Source organism: Antechinus flavipes, chromosome 2 (genome assembly GCF_016432865.1).
Source record: "Antechinus flavipes isolate AdamAnt ecotype Samford, QLD, Australia chromosome 2, AdamAnt_v2, whole genome shotgun sequence".
NCBI lineage: Eukaryota > Metazoa > Chordata > Mammalia > Dasyuromorphia > Dasyuridae > Antechinus > Antechinus flavipes.
The window spans coordinates 684,932,868-684,954,379 of record NC_067399.1 but is presented as its reverse complement, the minus strand read 5'-3'; the positions used below and the strand labels follow the sequence as shown (position 1 = coordinate 684,954,379).

General features: G+C 47.8%; 1 protein-coding gene across 1 annotated transcript in view; it reads right to left on the bottom strand.

The window, feature by feature from the left end:
- The window catches only part of LOC127552237 (scavenger receptor cysteine-rich type 1 protein M130-like), a 32,206-nt gene extending 25,991 nt beyond the window's left edge, over window positions 1-6,215 (bottom strand). The window contains exons 1-4 of the mRNA XM_051982803.1: window positions 6,085-6,215; window positions 4,820-4,909; window positions 2,967-3,287; window positions 678-998 (exon numbers count right to left, since the gene is read on the bottom strand). Coding sequence (XP_051838763.1) covers window positions 678-998; window positions 2,967-3,287; window positions 4,820-4,909; window positions 6,085-6,130 — 778 coding nt within the window. The 5' untranslated portion in view covers window positions 6,131-6,215. The remainder of the gene's footprint in view (window positions 1-677; window positions 999-2,966; window positions 3,288-4,819; window positions 4,910-6,084) is intronic.
- Window positions 6,216-21,512: the final 15,297 nt, after the last annotated feature.

Genomic DNA, 21,512 nt, shown 5'->3' with positions numbered 1-21,512 from the left:
GGCCAATAGGGAGCAGAGATGGCCGCGGGGTGGGGCCCTCAGGAAAGGCAGCAGCGGGCAACCATAAGTTCCCGAGTCATGCCCGAAGTGGGCGACTTTAAGAGGGCAAGACCAAGGGGGCCGGGGTGGGAGGGAAATGTGCAGGAAGGGGGACACCCCCAAGGAGAGGCGCAAGGCCAGAGGGAAAGCTGCCTTCAGTCCCCTTCTTCCCACTGCCTGGCCATGAAGACAGCCGGTCTGCTTCCATCCTGGCTCCCAGCGCCCGGCGCAGACTGACCAGGAACACCGGGCAGCCCGGCCTGGGATAGGAAGGACAAATGAGGTCGGCCCTCGACACCGCCAGGGCCTGCTGCACGTGCTGGGCCCAGCGTATCTAGAAAACACGGCGGCTCAAAGAGAGGAGCCCAGGGAGCCCTCGGCAGTCCCGCACACGCTTGGGGTCCGTAGTCTGCAGGCCCGGGGAGTCCTCCTGAAAGTGGGGGCGGGAGCAGCCAAGCCTGAGGGGACACCTAAGAGTTTCCTCTGAAAGTTAGCCCAGCTGCTGCAGAACTCCCCAAAAGTGAATACGAGGGAGGGCCGTGGGGAGCCCTGGGGGCGGGCTTGCCCTCCCCGGGGGTGACCCAGCCAGGGCGCCCGCTGCGGGGGGGGGGCGGCGGAAGCCCCCGCGGGAGCCTCACCTGAGCACACCAGCCCCACGTCCTCGTGGTGGTTGCAGTTGTGCTGACCCCAGCCCCGATGGCGGCAGTCCCAGAGAGCAGTCTCGTTCCCGTAGCAGTTGAGGTCGTCCATCCAGATGGGGCCGGTGCCAATGCTGATACCCAGGGGCCTCCGCACGTTGTAGGCCGTTCCGCAGCCCAGCTGGCGGCACACGACCTCCGCGTCCTCCTTGCCCCAAAGGTCGTCGCACACCGTCCCCCACTGACCCTGGACCTTCACTTCCAGACGGCCCGTACAGCGGTTCATGCCATCGGCCAGCCTCACGGCCATGTTCGCTCCCTCTGTGCCGGGAAGAAGCTTCCGTGAGCAGGGAGAAGGTGCGGACACACTCACACAGTTACACGCTCACACATTTACACACACACTCACATAGTTATACTCACACAGTTACACACACACACACTCACACAGTTACACTCAACACACACTCACACACACTCACATAATTATACTCTCACACACTTACACACACTCACACACTTACACTCACACACTCACACAGTTACACTCTCACACACACGCACATTTACATGCTCACACACTTACACACACACTTACACACACATACAGTTACACTCACACACTTACACACACACTCACACAGTTACACGCTCACACATTTACACACACACTCACATAGTTATACTCACACAGTTACACACACACACACTCACACAGTTACACTCAACACACACTCACACACACTCACATAATTATACTCTCACACACTTACACACACTCACACACTTACACTCACACACTCACACAGTTACACGCTCACACACTTACACACACACTCACATAGTTATACTCACACAGTTACACTCTCACACACTTACACACACTCACACACTTACACTCACACACTCACACAGTTACACTCTCACACACACGCACATTTACATGCTCACACACTTACACACACACTTACACACACACTCATACAGTTACACTCACACACTTACATACACACGCACACAGTTACATGCTCACACACTTACACACACACTTACACACACATACAGTTACACTCACACACTTACATACACACTCATACAGTTACACTCACACACTTACACACACACTCACACAGTTACACTCAACACACACTCACATAATTATACTCACACAGTTACACGCTCACATACTTACACACACACTGTTATACACACACACTCACAGTTACATACTCACACTTACTCACACAGTTACACTCACACACACACTCACACACTCACATACCCCTAGAGCCTGGGCTGGTCGTTTTCCACAGCAAATAACCAAAGGGAGAGCTTGGTGGAGGAGCCCCTGGCTGGGGAACCCAGAAGACATCTCCCTTTCCTGTTTCCTCCTCTCTTTCCCACCCACTCACCCTGATCCCCACCTCCCTGACCCCTCTAGATCCATCTGCCCCAGCCTCAGCCGTCTCGCACCTTCCTCTCCAGCTCCCCCCACTCCAGACCGCCCTCGCCTCCATCTCCGGGGCAGCTCGGCACACGGGGAGCAGGGCCCAGGCCGGTATTAATGAGACCGGCTTTCTGTGGGATGCACAAGCCCCCCACCTCCTGCCTCAGCTCGCCAGAAGCCACGCCCTTCTACAGGAAGCAGGGGCAAGGAGCCCCTGCGGTGGCGCGTTCCCAGCTGGAGGGGACAGGCCCCTCAGGGACGGCCCTAGAGCAGCCTCGGGGCCTGTGGGGCCCGGCAGACCAAGCCCAAGCTCGGGATCCTTGCCCAAAGAGAGGGTGGCTGAGGGGAGACGGGCCCACAGCAGGGAGGCCCTTGGGCCCCATCAGCTTGCTCCCCATTTTGTCACATAAACTCCCGGGGGACGGGAGCTCTCAGCTAACCTTTGCCAAGCTGACCTGAACAAACCCCGGTCCTGTCCATGGGCCCCGGGAGCAGAAACCACCTGGGCTGAGGGGGCTCGGGGAAGGCCAAGGTCTCACTGGCGCCTGCCTCAATGCCTCTTCCTCCCGTTCCCTAATTAAGTTCGAGAACCCCCAACTCTGACTTGACTGTGATGAAAGGAGGCGAGGCTGGGTGGGGGAGTAGGGGCTCCCTCTTGTTCCCGCTGACCCGCTGAGGGCCTTTGAGAGGGGGGGACCAGGGCCCCGCTCCCGGGAGGGTCCCTGGGCTTCGGCTCCGAGACCGGCTCAGCCAGGAGGGGAGCTGGCCAGGCTGGCGGAGGCCGGGAGAGGGCGGAGGCCAGGATGCGGACCGGGGATGGGAGAGGGGCGGCTGGGGCTCACCGGAGCAGTTCACTCGGATCTCCTGCCCCTGCGCGCAGGGCTGCTGCCGCCACTGGCCGAGCCTGCAGTCCTGCAGGGCCGACTCGTTCCCGTGGCAGGAAACGTTGCCCGACCACGAGCGTCCGGCCGCGTCGCTCGTGTTCACCCCGGCCGAGCTGCCCGCGGCCAGGGGGCAGCCCAGCTGCTGACAGACCACCGAAACCTCATCGCTGCTCCAGTGGCTGCTGCACAGCGTCCCCCACTGGCCCTGCACCTTCAGCTGCACCAGGCCTTCACAGGGGCCGCTTCCGTTGACCAGCCTCAGCTCCGGGTCCGGAGCCCCTGCAAGAGACCAGAGCCGTGTCCCGGCGGAGCCCAGAGGCTGCAGGACACTGCCACGGGGGAGCGGGCACCTGGCTCCGGGAGGTACCAGGGACGGCACCTGCCACGTGAGTGGGGGCCGCTCCCCGGGAAACCGGTCTCTAAAGCTGCCTGGCCGAGCCCCACCGAGGCTTCTTCCTCCCCCCAGTAGAGGATACAGCACTGTTGCCACCGCTCCGGGTGGTCCGGGGGAGACCCTCAGAGCCACCTTTCCCCTCTCCTGCCCCATCAGATCGCGGGACCCCGAGAAACAGGGCTGCTCCCCTGCAGATGTGGCCTGGGCACTAAGACAGGGATCGGGAGGCAGGGGGACCCGCGTGGGCCCTGCAGCTCCAGCCTGAGAAGCGTGACCAGTGACGTCACAACTCCGAGGGCTCCGAGGGGCCTGAAGCTAGAGCCCCCAGAGGAAGTGGCCGGGGAAGGGCCTAGAAAAGGCCTTCGAGGAGGTCTCCCTGAAGGGTGGGGGCAGCTCGGTGAATGCTCCTCCTTGCCATGGCTGTGAAGCAAGTGCCCCTCGTGAGAACAACACGTGCCGAGCGGCTCCCAGAGGTGGGGGCTGGTCACCGTGGCCCCACATGCGGGGCCGAGCTTAGCAGAGAGGAGCGATGACCCCCAGCTCTCCAGAGCACCTCCCAGAGCCCTCTGGGGGTCAAGTAAAGCTGACCGGTCCTGAAAGGAGTTCAGGGTCCCTTCGGCTTGCCCCATTCCCTTGGCTCATCCGGAAACCGTGCAAAGACAGAAATGGGGAGCCCCAATGTGACGCCTCTGCTCTGTTTCTCTCACCCCCATTTTCTTTCTCAATCATATTTACTTTCTAAACCAGGGGTCCCAGGGCCAAACATTTGGAACTGGAAAGAACCCCGGAGGGTTTTACAGATAAAGAAACTGAGGCACCGCCTAATGCCTGGTGGTGCAGCCTGGAAGCCGCCGAGCGGCCCATCCCCAAGGCCAGCCAGGGCTGCCCAGAGCTCGCTGGGAGAGGGGCTGTCCCGCACGGCGCCGCCGCAGCCTCTGCTCCCAGAGGCTCAGGTCCCGCCTGCCCTCAAGGAGGGACTTCACAGCCCTTGGCCTGGTCTCCAAGGGGGCCGCTGGCCCTGGGCATCTGGTGCCCTGCCTCTCTCTGCGCCCTTCCCTCCTCTCCCTTCCCGGGGAACTTTCAAAAGCTCTCAATCCTCTGGCCGCCATCGGGGCCCGCACGTTTCAGGGTCTGGAGGAGCATCTGGCTTTTCAGTTCCTGGAGGCATGACTTCCTGGGGGGCTCCCGGCCAGAGACGGCTCCGGAGCCAAGCGGCCCAAGTGCCAGTTGCACCGACCAGACCCCGTGATAGTGGGAAAGGAACTCGGTAGATGGGAGCCCACGGTACCAGCCCAGTCTGTCTCAAAGGGTGGGGCTGCAAAGTCTCCCCGAAGGGCCAGCTCCCTGGGCTGCACTGGGCTGGCTTCTTCAAGGCTCCAAGCTAGGAAAGGGGGGAGCAGAGGGACCCCGAACCTACCAGCACAGCTGCTGAGGAAGCAGGCACTGAGCAGCAGGAGGGAAAGGCCGCCCGTCCGGGGGGACAGTGGGTCCCGGCGCCTTCCAAGTTCTGTGGGGGTGAGAAAGCACCAAGGTGGAGTCAGTGACCCCCGGACATGGGCTCGGCGGCTCGGTCCATCTTCCTTCCCCAGAAAGAAGTCACAGTCATAGACTCAGATGGGCCAGCCCAGGGGAGCCCAAGCCCCCGGCCAAGTTCTGGAGGAAGAAGGGCTTTTGGGAACAGTCGGAAAGTGCGGGCTTCCAGATGGCCCATTCCAAGCATCTGCCCCCAAATACATCTGTGTCCCACGACTGGACCAGGAGGACTGCCATTGCTGCTCTGTTGGCCGACACTGGTGGGAAGATGGCGCTGCCCCATCCGATTCTCCACTTTCCCCTTACTCATATATATACACAGCCCGGGCAACATTTCCATCCCTTCTCCTCTTTCCTTCCCTCTCTTCTCCCCACTGACCACTGGACCATGAGCTTCCCCACTACCAGGCCCACCTCCCTCCCCCAGTCCATTTGTTCCCTTTCTACACCTGTCCAAGGTTCATGGGCATTCCTAGCACCACCCCCACAATATGCCCAGAAGCTCTAAGACCATGGTGATGGCCAGATCCTCCAGCCACCGCCCCCCTCCACCCTCCCCGCTCTAAGCCTTGGACCAGATGAATCTGCTCTAGTAAAGAGGATGCCCCCTAAGGAGGCCGGCTGTCCCTCCTGCCATCTGGGGCTGGTAAGACACACTCCTTCCTCTTTCTTCCTTTTCTCTTCCTCTATCCTTTTCCTTCTTTCCTACCCCGTGCTTCCTCTTGTCTTGCCATCCCTGTGGATTTTGCCTAGAAGTTCACCAGATTGTGAAAATTTCACTGGGAACATTGACGCTTCAAGGCTCGATTTCTTGTTTGTTGTTTAGATTTAGGAAAGTAAAAATAATTCAGATTCAACTTAAAAATGTTTCCTGTGATTTTGGAAAGCCAGTCATTAAACACTGATGGCTACCTCCTCCCCCCGCCCCCCCCCCCCCCAGCTTTATCCCTCAAGGCCGCTTTGCTCCTGTTCTGTTCACCTGAAACCTTACTGTGCCTTCAGCCTTATTCTGAGCTGGCTCAAACTTTCCACGAGCTTTACAAGTTTCAGATCCTTTTCCTTACCCCCGTGTTCATGTTCCTGGTCCCACAAGACGTCTCTGAAGCTATCCCAACAGACATGGATGGAAAGAAAACAGGAAACCTTTACCTGCGTGCCAGGAGTATTCAGGGAGCCACATGGTGGCTCTGCCCATCTCTCTTTTGTGATGTCCACAGCCCCACAAAGAAGGGACACAGTTGAGCTCTGACAGTTCCCTCCAAGCAGCAAGAGTCTCACTTCAAAAGGAGAAGTTACTCGGAGAGCTGACGCTCCTTTTTATCCTTGCCTTCTGATCGTGGAACAAGGAACAACAAGAGGAAATTGAGAAATCTGGCCCACAGATTTAGTTTTTTTAAGAATTAGGACATTGTAAATTAACATACTGAATTCTGATGAATTTTCATCTTTGTGTTTCTTCATTTTTACTTCATTATGTCTACACTTGCCATACCTAAGAGGAGGGATTCATAATAGTTCTTTCCAAAAAAGAGAGGGGAAAGGGAAAATCTAAAGGAAATCAGGTTCAATAAACTTGACTAAATAAATAATCCCTCTCCTCTCATCCCAGAAACTGGAGTTTGGGGGCTTATCAAATAATAGATTACTGAAGGCACAGATTATTGTGTCCTGTGTATCCAACCTATTCCACTGATCCACCACTCTTATTTCTTAGCCCAGTGTCAAATGGTTTGATGACTGCTTCTTTATAATGTCGTTTTTAGGCTAAGCCACCAATATTTGTATTTTTTTCCATTTGATTTAATTTTCCAGTTGTTTAGCTCTGATGTTATCTGTGTGAGAAGTGTTTTGAAATCGTGTTCATATAATCCCTGCATTTGTCTTAGCAGGTGTTTTATTTTGTCTACAGTTATTTTAAATAGAATTTCTCTTTCCATTTCTTGTCGATGAGTTTTGTCAGTAATATATAGAAATGATGATTTGTGTGGGTTTGTTTTATATCCTACAACTTTGCTAAAGCTGCTAATTGTTTCAAATAGGTTTTGGGATGATTTTCTAGGATTTTCTAAGTATGTTGTTATATCATCTGCAAAGAGTGTCGTTTTATCTCCTTACTACCTATCCTAATTTCTTTTTCTTTTCTTATTGCTGAAATCACTATTTCTAGTACAATATAATAGTGGGCATCTTTGTTTCACCCTTGATCTTATAGGGAATGCATCCAGTTTCTCTCCCTTATAAATAATGCTTGTTATTGGCAAGATAAGATACTACTTATTATTTTGAAGAAAACTTCCTTTATCCCCATGCTCTCTAGTGTTTTAAATAGGAATGGGCGCTGCATTTTGTCAAAAGCTTTTTCTGCATCTATTAAAATTATCATGTGATTTCTGTTGGTTTTGTTATTGATGTGGTCGATTACGGTAATAGGTTTCCTGATTTTGAAACAGCCCTGCATTCCTGGTATGACTCCCACTTGGTTGTAGTGTATTATTCTGCTGATTAGTTGTTGTAATTTCTTTGCTAATATTTTATTTTATAATTTTTGCATCGATATTCATCAGGGAGATTGGTCTGTAATTTTCTTTCTCTGTTTTGGCTCTTCCTAGTTTAAGTATCAGTGCCCTATTTGTGTCATAGAAGGAATTTGGCGGGACTTCTTTACCTATTTTTTCCAAATAGTTTACATAGTATTGAAATGATTTGTAATTTAAATGTTTGGTAGAATTCATTTGTAAATCCATCTTGCCCTGGATATTTTTTCTTAGGGTACTCAATGATGACTTAGTCAATATCTTTTTTTTAAGATAAGGGAGGGGTAGTTAAGGTGGTCAGGCTCTGGGTAGGGTGCAAACTACAAGAAATTAGTCATGAATTACAATCACTGCAGTGAATTAGCAAAGTGACAGCCTTAAGAGGAACCCAGCTTCCAGGAACTGTAAAGGAAATTCAGGAGAGTGCAGGCAAATGTTTAAAAATCAACTCTCCAAAATTTAGTAGACAGCATTATTGGCTTTTCTCCTTCAATTTCTTAAGTCTGAACAATCAATAAAACAATAAATCAAGTCCCAACACATTTGCCAAGTTCTGTGTAAATGCTCCCACTGAAATGCAGGAGCTAGTTGACGCACACCCTGGAAGCCATGGAGTCCCTCACCCCAGGACGCTAAGCTGGTCCTGCAGATTCTAAATAGAAGATTGTTTGATATTCGGGCGAGCACATTCATGAATTAGTGTCCAGAGGAAAACCACCGGGAGGGCGATGTATCTCAAGGACTCTTCATCTGAGAATTGGTTATCGATCGAGTCCGAGTGGGGGGTACAGGGACTATCATGGGCAAGCCTGATGAGACTTGTTCCAGAAAGCAAAACCAGAATTGACAGGCAGGGCATTTTGGCTCAAAGTCAGGAAAAATCTCTGCACGCTTCCCAGGCAGCTTCAGCTTGGGGTGAGTGAGTAGCTTCCCTCACTGGAAGTCTTTAAGCAGAAGCTGGATTGCCACACGACTTTGTGATGGTAAGGGTACCTCTGGGGAGATGATCATGGAGTCTCTCTAACATCTCAATTAGTTTTAGTTTTTTTTTTTTTATTGAAGTTTTTATTTTCAAAAAATGTGCAAGAATAATTTTTAACACTGACCCTTAAAAACCTTGTGTTCTAATTCCCCTCCCTTCCATTCACCCCCTCCCCTAGATGTCAAATATTTTTAATTCTATGATTCTGTGATGGGACGGTGAGTGTGACTAAGATGGCAAGGGGGCTACCCGGGCAAAATTTACACTATCCAAACATAATCTTGAGAGCCCTAATCTTCATTCCCATCACAGCCTTCAATCCCCTGACCCTTCCATTTTTATCCAGGCCATCTGTTCTGTGTAAGTCATTAACTCCTCTTCCTCTATTTTGACCCCTTAGAAAACCAATTCAAGGCCACTTCCTCCTCTCCGGAACCCTTATCCCCTTATCACCTCAGGGCGCAAGCCTCAGCCTTGGATCCCTCCCCTCATGCACTGTCTTCCCTTTTTTCCACAAGGTTCAGGACAACGGTGCAGAAAATCACATACCTGTTCTGACTGGGTTCATCCCAAATTGATGCTCCCAAGCTCACCTGGGCTCTCATGTGGGGAAGAAAGCCTTTTACTCTCTCCCACTGCCCGCTGAGCTCTTCCAACTCTTCTCCTTCCACAAACCTCCCTCTCCCTGCCTGTCCCCCTCCCCTTCACCTTCTCGGGTGAGACCCTCACCTGGACTTGGACAGAAGTAACTGAGTTCATTGCCCATGTTCTTCTCTCCTAACACCTTTCTCCCAGCCCATCTCCCGTAATGAAGCGACCTTTCTCCTTACCAAGGACAACCCGTCTGCCTGTCTAGTGATCACCCTGTCGTCCCCATCACCCCTTCATTCCCATCCCACACTTCAGGCTCTCCCTCTCTCTCTCTCCTTTCCTCTCAGCCCTCAAACTTGTCCGTGGCTCCCCTCGGTCCTTCCATCTTGGGTCATTCTTGCCCTTTGTGGTGGAACTCCCCAGAAAGGCCTTTTCCAATCAGTGCCTCCATTCTCTTTCCCTGCCCTCTCTCCTTAACTCTTTACAGTCCAGCCTCTGACCTCATCCTTTCACTAAACAAGTCACCAGTGGCCTAGTTGCCACATCCAAAATGGTCTTTTCTCCATCCTCATTGTCCCTAACCTCTCAGCAGTTTGGGCACTATGAGCAGTCATGGACACTAAGGGCAGCCTTGGGCACTATGAGCAGCCCTGGGCACTATGGGAAGCCTTGGGCACTATGACCACCATCTCCTTGGTACTCCTCTCAAGGTTTTCATTGTGCTCTCCCTCCTCCTCCTGATTCTTCTCCTTTTCTGACTGCCTCTCCTCTCTCTCCTTTACTGGATCCCCGCCCCAATTATGTCCTCCGTACTTGGACATACGTCCCTCTGTACTTGATGATCTCATGAGTTCTCACGCATTTCTGTGCTGACAATTCTCAAATCTCTCCTCCAATCCGTTTTCCTAAAGCTCTGGTCCAACTGCATCACCCCCTCCTCATACACTCATGTCTCCCTTCAGGAACAACTACACACTCCTCAGTGGCTCCTCGGCCCCTCCTAGTTTTCCAGTTTCTTTATACTTATGTACTCTTCAGTCCAGTGGCCCTGCCCCTGGCTCTCCCACAGACAGGATACTCCATCTCTCATATCTGGGACTTGTTTCTGAGTGTCTTCCATGCCTGGAATGCTCCCCACCCCCATCTCTAACTCCTAGCTTCCTTTAAGTCCCACTGAAATCCCATCTTCTCTGGGAATCCTTTACAAATCTGTCTTGATTCTAGTATTTTCCCTGGGTTAATTGTTTCATATTTATCCTATATCTAGCTTCCTTTGTGCATATTGTTTCCCCCTTTAGATGCTGTTTCCTTAAGGTCAGAGACTATCTTTGTACTCTTTTTTATTCCTAGTGTTTAATATAGAACCTGGCACATATTAGGAGCTTTAATCAGTGTTTATTGTTTGAACAAATGTTCACATGAAAAGATTCTCAGGCTTCTGATTTGAAAGATGTAAGAGTATGGGAAAGTTTAGGGCTATTCACTCACTCAACAGGCTTTCATAAATCTACTGGTGAAAAAAAAAATTGGAAATAGCCCAGTGAGGAGAAGGGTAAGACCTTAGGCAGCTGTGGAGAGGACTTAGATTTCTAGATGGTGGAACTGGAATCACCAAGACTATGCAGCTGCTCAGAGATGGGGGTTGAGAAGGACAAGGGTATGCTCAACACAAATAAGGAAATGCAGACAAGAGTTTTAGGAGGAATGGCAATGAGTTCCATTTTACACAGGCTGATCGTGAGATGTTTATGGGAAATGTGGAAATGACCAAAAAATAGCCAACAATCACTGGACTCAGAAGAAAGAGGAAGCCTGGATGGGTAGCTTTAGATGTCATCTGCTTTGAAATATAGATCATCCAATCCCTGAAAACTAATTAAATCACCTAGCAAGTGTAGACACAGAAAAGAAGCGGTCCAGATTGAACTTTGCAGCCACGCTTGGGTAAACCAGAGAAGAGTCAACAATCAATAAGCATTTATTAAGTACCTATATATTTCAGGCACTGTTCAAGATTGCAGGGTACATGTGAAGGCAAAACCAAAAGATCTCCTTGCTTATTGGTCGGTGTAATGGGGAAGGTGACATGCATATCTTGGCAAATATAAAACACATTAAAAGCTCACATGAGATCACCTGAACTGGGCAAGGAAAGAAATGGAGGGGATGAAAAGGAATACTAAGTGAGGTTTGTGGGAGAATGGAAGTCTCCCAAACATCCCAGTGGGCTCATCTATAAAGAAATCAAAATCCATTCTAGATCCCTTCACCCTGCCCAGGAATCTAGAGAAGGATGTCCAGAATCCTGTGTCGACACCGAGATATAGAAGCTAGGGTGGGACAGAAAGGGAGTACAATGTGTCCCTGAAGACTCTGGGCAGAAGCTACTCAGCATCTGCAGTCCAGCCCTGTGCCCAGTGTCAGGAGAAAGGCCAGTGTCAGGCTTGTGGCCCTGTAGCAAGCCTGTGGCAAGAAGGCATCTCTGAGCAGAACTCAGCACCTGAGCAGCCTGAGATCCTTTGAAAAAGAGGTCTGAACCAAAGAAAATACACAAAGCATTACAAAATGCAAAATAGATAAATATGATCATAAAAAATTTAAAAGTTTTTGCACAAACAAAATCAATGCAACCAAAGATAGGAAAGCAGAAAGCTGGGGAAAAGAGGGATTTACAACAAATATCTCTGAAAAAGGCCTCATTTTTCAACTACATAGAGAACAGAAGCAAATTTATAAAAAAAAATACAAGTCATTCTTCAATTGATAAATGGTCAAAAGATATGAACAGGAATTTTTCAGATAAAGAAATCAAAGCTATTTATGGTCCTATAAAAATCCTGTAAAAATGTTCTAAATCATTATTGATCAGAGAAATGCAAATTAAAACAACTTTGAGGGACTACCTCATACCTGCCAGCATGGCTAATAGGACAAAAAAAAAAAAGATATTGGAAAGAGAAGATGTAGGAAAACTGGGAAGCTAATGAATGCATTGTTGGTGGACTTGGATAAATTGATCCAATCATTCTAGAGAGTAATTTGGAACTATGTCCAAAGGGCTACAAAATTGTGCATACCTTTTGAGCAATACCACTGATAGGGCTATATCCCAAAGATGTGCAAAAAAGGGAGAAAGGACTTATTTGCACACACAAAAATTATAGCAGCTCTTTCTGTGGTGCTAAGAATTAGACATCAAAGAAATACCATCTATTGGGGAATAGATAAACAAGCTGTGGTATAGGGTTGTGACGAAATGTTATGGTGTTCTAAGAAATGACAAATAGGATGGTTTCAGAAAAACCAAAAAGACTTTTATGAACTGGTACACAGTGAACAGTGAAGTGAACAGACAGACAGAAAGAAAGAAACAAAGAAAGAAAGAAAGAAAAAGAAAGAGAAAGAAATAAAGACAGAAACAGAAAGAAAGAAAGAAAAAAGAAAGAAACAGAAAGAAAAAGGAAGGAAGGGAGGGAGGGAGGGAGAGACAGAGACAGAGACAGAGACAGAGACAGAGACAGAGACAGAGAGAGAGAGAGAGAGAGAGAGAGAGAGAGAGAGAGAGAGAGAGGTTACCATACTCAAACAGGACCTGCCCTATCATTCAGTAGTGGAACTTGACCCCATCCCCTAGCCTAGAGAGTAATGTGAATGAAATAAGCAAGCAACCAAACCTCCAAATACCACAGTGGGTATATCCTGAATTAAGGGATGTCCAGGAGAGAAACCCTGAAGAAGTTTGTGACCCCAAAATAAATCCAAATAAAGCCGCAGACAAAACTCTCCTGGAGAGCAGGCAGATTTTGCTGATCTTTGTATCCCCATCATCTAGTAGTAGACACTGGGACCTTCACCCACTTTTAGTAAATCCCTCGTGCTCCCATTGACCCTCCTCTTGAGAAGGGGTGAGATGCTTGTTGGCGCACCTGCCACACTCCTGAGCCTTATATTACAGATTCTGTCAGTTCCCTGAATTCCCTGAATTGTGGGGTGCCTTACTACATCCTGCTCCAGTCCTGAGACTGGGTGTCCGAATGTCTCCTGTGGCAATGGAAGATTGTCCCGAGAACAGACCCTTTTGTCTCCAACTCGTCCCTCTCATCAGCGCATCCTCCCCAGGCAGGATGGCTTCCTAATTTCTATGCTTCTCATACTCAGATGTGAAGGCATGCTGGGATGGACTTGCAGAGGAATCGTGGGGTTCACTCAGTTCTCTCTCTCCTCTCTTGCCAAGTACACATTCTTGCTGCTATCAACAAGAGCCCAGCTAACCTCATTTCCTTCCTCCTCATCTCCATGTTGTCGACATTCTCCCAGCTTGCAAATTACAGAATTTCATACTAAATTCTGCTCCAAGGAGGAAGCTACAACCCACAGGACTTGATTCTACCCCTTTACTGGTGCTAGAGTCAGCAGAAACTCATACTTAGACGCAGTGAGGAGCTAGAGGCTACTATTTCCTAGGCCCTGAAAAAATGAGCTGCCGCTACTGGGGCTATATCCCAAGGAAATCATAAAGGCACACGCACAAAAATGTTTGCAGCGGCTCCTTTGTGGTAGTAAAGAACTGGAAAATGAATGGATGCCCACTGATGGGGGAAATGGCTGAACAAATTGTGGTACACGAAGGTTAGAGAGTATTATTGTTCTATAAGAAATGATGGACAAGCTGGTTTTAGAAAGGCCTGGAAAGATTTACACAAACTGCTGCTGAGGGAAACAAGCACAACCGGGAATACATCGTACACAACAGTAAGCTCGTGTGATGACCAACTGGTTCTTCTCGGTGGGTCAGTGATCCGAGGTAATCTCAATAAATTTTATGACAGAAAACCCCATCTGCATCCAGAAAAAGAAATATGGAGATTGAATGTAATCAATACATGTGGTGTTCTCATCATTTTATAAATGATGGTTCTCTGGGAGCAGATTTCTCAGGGAGGTTTTCCGAGGCAGCCTTAGTTTCAGTTGAAAGTAACACTCACTCCAAATGCAGCCAGGTGTTAAAAGTTCTGATCTTTTATTGCTTCCTCTAAAATAAGCCCAGTTAGTTTTTCTTAGAGACTATCTCTCTGCTTGGTCCCAAGAGCTCTTGCTGCTAATCTTTTGCCTCTGCCAGCTTCCGCTTCTCTTCTTCCAAAGGTCTCCAAGCCAGCACCAAGGTGAAAGTTGGAATGAATCTGACTCCACCTCTGAGAGTGGGCTTCTTCTGAACTGCCCTGACTGGCTCACTGAAGCTCTATTTATGCTAGGTGTAAAAGGTTGACTCCTCCTCCCATGGAAGGATCACAAAGTTACCCAGTTAACTTAGTGGATCTCCCAAAAGTGTGAACTCCAATGAGTACTTAAATACATTTGTGAGCTAGAGGATTTGCTAAGTACCATGTTAAATTAGGCAACTGACATCACTTTGTAAGGATTCTAACAAATACATGCTAAATTCACTTCTTTTTTTCTGTTTTGTTCTCTCCTGTGGTTTTATTCCTTTTGCTCTAATTTTTCCCTCCCAACATAATTCATAAAGAAATGTGTTTTTAAAAAGTTAAAAAAAAAAGAAAGAAAAAATGGGCTACTCCATTTTTTAGCCTAAAGACTGAGCATCCATAGATAGAGTTTTGTGGAGTAATCAAAGAAAATTTATCAGTTGGGTTAGCATGGTTTCTAAGAAAGATTGTACATTATTAAAGATGCTAATGAGAAGATACCCAATTCTGAAGGAATTGTATGAGCCACAAATGATACTCCCTCACACAGAAAATCAGGGTAAGATCCTGCTTGACAATTTGGAACTATGCTCAAAAAGTTATCAAACTGTGCATACCCTTTGATCCAGCAGTGCTACTACTGGGCTTATACCCCAAAGAAATACTAAAGAAAGGAAAGGGACCTGTATGTGCCAAAATGTTTGTGGCCGCCCTGTTTGTAGTGGCTAGAAGCTGGAAAATGAAAGGATGCCCATCCATTGGAGAATGGTTGAGTAAATTGTGGTATATGAATGTTATGGAATATTATTGTTCTGTAAGGAATGACCAGCAGGATGAATACAGAGAGGACTGGCGAGACTTACATGAACTGATGCTGAGTGAAATGAGCAGAACCAGGAGATCATTATATACCTCAACAACGATACTGTTTGAGGATATATTCTGATGGAAGTGGATCTCTTCAATAAAGAGAGTTAATTCAGATCAAAGATAGACAGAAGCAGCTACACCCAAAGAAAGAACACTGGGAAATGAATATAAACTGCTTGCATTTTTGTTTTTCTTCCTGGGTTATTTCTACCTTCTGAATTCAATTCTCCCTGTGCAACAAGAAAACTGTTCAGTTCTGCACACATATATTGTATCTAGGATATACTGTAACCTATTCAACATGTAAAGGACTGCTTGCCATCTAGGGGAGGGGGTGGAGGGAGGGAGGGGAAAAATCGGAACAGAAGTGAATGCAAGGGATAATGCTGTAAAAAATTACCCTGGCATGGGTTCTATCAATAAAAAGTTATTTTTTAAAAAATAAGATCCTGCTTGAGTAAGAATCTGGGTGCTTCCGATAAGATGGCCAAGAGAAGAATTATAGCTGAGCCTAAGAAATAGGTTAAATAAAGTAAAAGTCAAAAAAGAGGGAAAATGATGGAAAACATCACATGAAAAACTCCAAGGGGGAAAGGGGGGCAGAATACAAGAGAAGTAAGAAGGGGAAAGGCTCCTGTGGCATAAGAGACCGCCCAGAAAAAATGCAGAAGAGAGTTCTAAGGCAACTGCATAAACTCAGCGCCCTCTCCTCATGAGATTAGAGCAGCCCCGAGAACCCCAAGTTTGCAGTTTGGGAATGAAGGAAGCCTCAAGGGTAAGGTTCAGAGCTGCAACCATCAGCCATCAGCCGTCCTCTGCACCAATATGGGGAGCCCTGGAGATTGGGGTCCCCCAGGCTGCCTACACAGGGGGTGAAATGAGCCAGGTCAGAAAACCAAGCAGGTTAGAGCCCCCACAAAAGCTGTCAGGAGGATAAAGCCTTGTTGGGACTATGGTTTTCTGGCCTAGGCAAGACAATGAGGAGGAGGGCCAGACCATCCCAGGATCTCTGCCAAGAAAACCCCACACAGGGTCACAGAGAGTCAGACACACGGAAATGGCAGAGTGTAAGCTCCTTGCGAGCAGGAGCCGTTGCTCTTTTTTCATGTTTGTGTCCCTAGTGCTTGAACTGCTTAATAAAAGTTTATTGATTGGGCACCCCAAGGAGGGGAACCAGGTGATACAGTGGGATAGGGTACCAGGTCTTGGGTCAGAAAGACTCCTTTCCCTGAGTTCAAATCTAGTCCCAAATATCAGCTGTGTGATCCTGGCCAAGTCACTTTGCCTCAGTTTTCCCATCTGTAAAATGAGCTGGAGGAGGAAATGGCAAACCACTTCAGTGTCTCTGCCAGGAAAACCCCAAATGGGATCATGATAATCGGGACACCACTGAAACACAATTGAACAACAACCCTAGAAGGGCCAAACCCTGATGAGCCCACGGTCCAGCCCTGCTGAATAACCCAGGGAGTCCTAGTGAGCTCTGTTTGGGAACCCCAGGGTTCCAAGAAGCAGAAAAAGGCTGAACCCTGGGCACTGGGACAGTGCTGCAAAGGCACTAAAAGGGGACAGAACATTCTCCAGGGAATGGCAAGTTTGGCAGGAGCCCAGGGTGCTTGGAGGAGACAGATGGGCTCTAAGCCCGGAGACCGGGACAGGGTGTCCATTGGAAAAGGCTTTAAAGGCTCCGCAGGGACTTTGCAAATGATCTCAAAGACAAGAAGACACAGCAGCCCCAATACTGCCTGGGACAGTGACAGAACTAGATTGCCCTAGAAATACCCATCTATATATTAATTGTGGGGAGGAGGGACTTGGGAGGGAAAAGACTTTTCTCTTTGTGGCTTTTTTCTTTGTTCTCTATTACAAGTTTGATTTATGAATGCTCCTTGGTCTCACCCCAAGCTTCCTTGTAAACCCATTCCCCAGAGGCTGCAGTTCACAAAATCACAACATCAGCAAACAGCTCAGGGCCACTTTGTTGCACGGTAGGTTAGGAATAGGGAAAATGGGAATGATGATTTGTGTCCCCTAACCTACAGTCAAATGGAGGTTTAAGTGACTTACTCAAATAGCTGGTTATTGACTGAGGTAGAATTGGAACTCAGATCTCTCTAATTCCAGGTTCAGCACTCTATCCACTGCACAACCTAGTATCTTAGAAGGTTAGAGGTTATTTTCTATAATATGTAGATACAATGTATATAATAAAGTTTCTTATATATACTATATAGAGAGGATATATCATAAAGTTTATTATCTAAAATATATAGAAAGAATGTATATAATAAAGTTTCTTATATATTATAGATAGAATGTATGATAGTTTATTATCTAAAATATATAGATAGAATGTATATAATAAAGTGTCATATATTATAGATAGAATGTATGATAAAGTTTATTATCTAAAATAGATAGATAGAATGTATATAACAAAGTATCTTATACATTATAGATAGAATGTATGATAAGTTTATTATCTAAAATATATAGATAGAATGTATATAATAAAGTTTCTTATATATTATAGATAGAATATATGATAAAGTTTATTATCTATAATATATATAGAATGTATATAATAAAACTTCATATATAATATATAGATAGAATATATCATAAAGTTAATTATCTATAATATATAAATAGAATGTATAATAAAGTTTCTTATCTGTTATGGGCCAGAACTCTGAAACAAGGATTCTTACAAAGTGTTAGGTCAGTGGAATTGACTTAATAGTTCAGTAGCTGTACTCAGCACTTAATAAAGTTCCACAAGATTCACACCTTTGATAATGAAGTATATAACAGCCAGCAAAGGCTGAGACAGATTCATTCCATCGCCTACCTCCTTTGTGCTGGCTGGAAGCTGAAGCACAAGCTCTTGGACTTAGATTCATTCACTTCTTCTCACACCGCCTCGGTGGCAGGCTGTCCTCCTTCGCTTCTCCACTGAAACCAAGATCCAGAAGGCCTCCAGAAAACTAGCCGAGCCCCAAGTGAAGGAGACAATAAAGGATTTGGACTTTAACCTCTGGATGCTCATGTGGTGATTACTGAACTGAAATGAAGGCTGCCCCAGAGACTCCAGGAAACTGAACCAAAGAGAACATTACAATTATCTAATTGTATATAATAGAATGTATATTATATAGAGAGATATTTATATAAATAGAATGTATATAATAGTTTCTTATCTATAATATATAGATCAAATGTATATAATAAAGTTTCTTATCTATAATATATAGATAGACTGTATACAATAAAGTTTCTTATAGCTACTATATAGATAGAATGTATATAATAAAGTTTCTTATATACAATATATAGCTAGAATATATAATAAAGTTTATTATATCTACTATATAAATAGAATATATGTAACAAACTTTGTTATATATAGTATTTAGATAGACTGTATATAATAAAGTTTCTTATATATAATATATAGATAAAATGTATATGATAAAGTTTATTATATATTATATAACTAGAATATATAATAAAGTTTATTATATATAATATATAGATAGAACAAATATAGATATAAGAAATATAATAAAGTTTATTATATATAGATATAATATATAATAAAGTTTATTATAAAAATATGAAATGGGGAGGAGGCACAAAAGGGAGCCCGATCTTTAGAGCATTGCTGACGTTCTCTGGAGCCCCATATCCACATGGAGGCTTGGAGAGCCCCCCATGATGAGGGTCTGCCCCAGTTGCAATCAAGTACAGAAGATGTCCTTTGACAAACATCACCTGTCAACTTGGTGGGTAACAGATAGAGAGCCTATTATTAATGAGCTGCTGCTGAGAAGGATCTGAGTGTTCACAACCTATGCAAAAGTTCTCTCTTCTTTCCCAGTGGCTTTTGGGTAGGAGAGAGGCGGCAGCACTCCTTCCCCTCCCAATCCCCTTTCCTGTCTTAGATGGCAGATATTAGGGGACAGAATGAACCAGCTCATGGCCTTGTGAGCCTCAAAATTCAAAAGTCCCCGCAGGTCCAGATCCAGTCCAGCTTGCCACTCACAGCCCGATCAAGTAGCAAAGTAATCCAGCACCACGTCTGGAAAGCAAGCTCATTCAGAGCTGTGCTACCCCCAGAAATGAATGATGGGAGGCGATATTTGCTAGTCACCATTCTAAGTCCCTAGGGACTGAGTGGGCTCATGGGGAGGGGCTATTCTTCTGTCTTTGTTCTACTTTCCATCAGCAAAGGGATCCCAGCCAGAGATCAGTGCAGGGACATAGTACCTGGTTGAGAGATAGTGGAGGAGCGCCCTCCCAAGCCCACCGGGCCCCTCTAGGACACTGAGAAGTAGGCAAACTCTGGGGACCCTCCAGCCTACGGACCCTGAATGCGGTTGGGAGAGTGAGCCAGAGACCCAAGCTAGATGTAGCCAGATTTGAAGAAGTACCTCCCCCTCCCAAATCGACACTCCTGAGCTAACTGTCCACTGTCCTTCTCCTCAGGGCCATCCTTCTCACCGGGACAAATGGGGCTGTGAAATCCTGGAAACCCATACCTGAGGACTGGAACCCTGTTCTTACATCCCCAGTATGAAAGATTGTGACTGATCTTAGCTACTATGGGGTTCTGCCCTGCAGTGTTTGCCTTCCGCTTGATTTTGCCCAAAGACAGAGGCTGGGGAGCCAATGAAAAGAGAGGCCAGGCTTTGAGATGGAGCAGGGTTCCAAAGGCTGGGGGTGTCCACAAAGCTTGGTTTTTCCTGTATGTGAGCTGTTGCTCTTCCTCCCACTCCTTACCAGGAAATGTGGATGAGGAAGTAAGGATCATGAATCCGGGAACGATTCAAGGTCCTCCCTCTCTGGGGTCCCGTCTCAGAGGAGAGGAGTCTTCCTAGAAGTCAAGCTTAGAAAGACATGTGGCTGGCAGGCCGCCAGAGACTGCTTCCCCTTTTTTTCAGCAAAGGTCTGCAAAAAACCAGGAACACAAACTCCCAAGCTGCTTGGAAGCAAAAGCTTCTGGGTCGGCTTTCTGCAAAAGTGGGTGGAGAGCAAGGGAGATGTGGACAGATCTGAGTCCCACCACCCAGCCCGGGTCAAGACCACAAGGTCCTCGGACTCCCACACGAGGGAAAATGAGGGCAGGACCAGAAACGAGAAGGGCCGCCCTCACCCCGAACCCTCATCGGAGGGCTGGCTGAGCCAGAGAAGGCTGGGAAAATCGAATGGGGCCCATGGCGCGTCCTTTACCTGCTCACCTGGCCGTGGAGGGCCACATACACTCCGGGTGTGTGAGAGGGCTTCCACTCCCTGGAGTACCTAGGATGATCAGCCTCCCGTACCTCAGGACTCCAGAAGCCCAGAGGTTTCCTCACAGTGGGCATCTCCAGAAGTTCTGCCGGTGTGAGACCGGCCCAAGGTGCTTCAATAGAGAAGAGCACGAGTCCTGGGGCAAAGGCCCTCACGGGCTCCCTTCTGGGGCACTTCTTGGCTGAGGGGTCAGTGGAGAATAGACACAGCATCCCTCACCGGATGGAAGCAGGTCCTTGTCGGCTCTGTGGGGCAGAGCCTGAAAAACACTGAGTGGTTTCCGAGAGGCCGGAGAGACCGACAGGACCCGATGCTGAGAGAAGGGACAGAGCCAGGAGACTGCACGGCAACGAGACTCTCCGGTCCTCGGTTCTGACGGACCACTCAGGCAGTTCCAGTGCTCTCGGGATGGAGAGAGCCATCCACCCCCAGAGAGGCCTGTGGGAGCCGAGTGGGGCCACAACACAGCACCTTCACTCTCTGTCACCGCTTGGTTTTCTTTCTCATTTGTCCCCATTTTTCTAATGCAGCAAGACAAACAGTTTAGGAGAGCTGCTCATGTTTGACCTCTATTGGATTATCTGCTGAGTAGAGCAGGGGGTGGAGGGAGGGAAGGGAGAACAATCTGGGACACAAGGGGTGGCAAGGGTGAATGCTGAAAACTGCCGGATTTTGAAAAAGAAAAAGCTTTTAGCTTAACACATCTGAGTAAATGTAAAAAAAGAAAAAGCTCAGAATTGTACAGATGTGATCGCTCCTCCCCCGTGTGTTACCAAGCAGGCTTGCTGACCTCCCCTCCCCTCTGAAAGCGGCCCCCTGGTGCAGACCCTCATCACCCCCCACCCACGCCCGGGCAGGAGAAGCTAGTGGGGCTGCCTGCCTTTCCCCCGGAAAGTTTACTCTCCTTTCAGCCACCAAAAGGATGTTCCTCGGCTCTGGGCTGAGCGAGCCGACCGAAGGCCATCGGGGTGGGGGTGGGGGAGGCCAGGTCCGACGGCGAGGACTCAAGGCTGCATATTACAGACCCCAGAGGTGAGAAGGCAAAATCCGGGCCGGGAACTCCCCATGTCCCTGTGCTCGCCCTGGGGCCGAGGCTCGACCTGC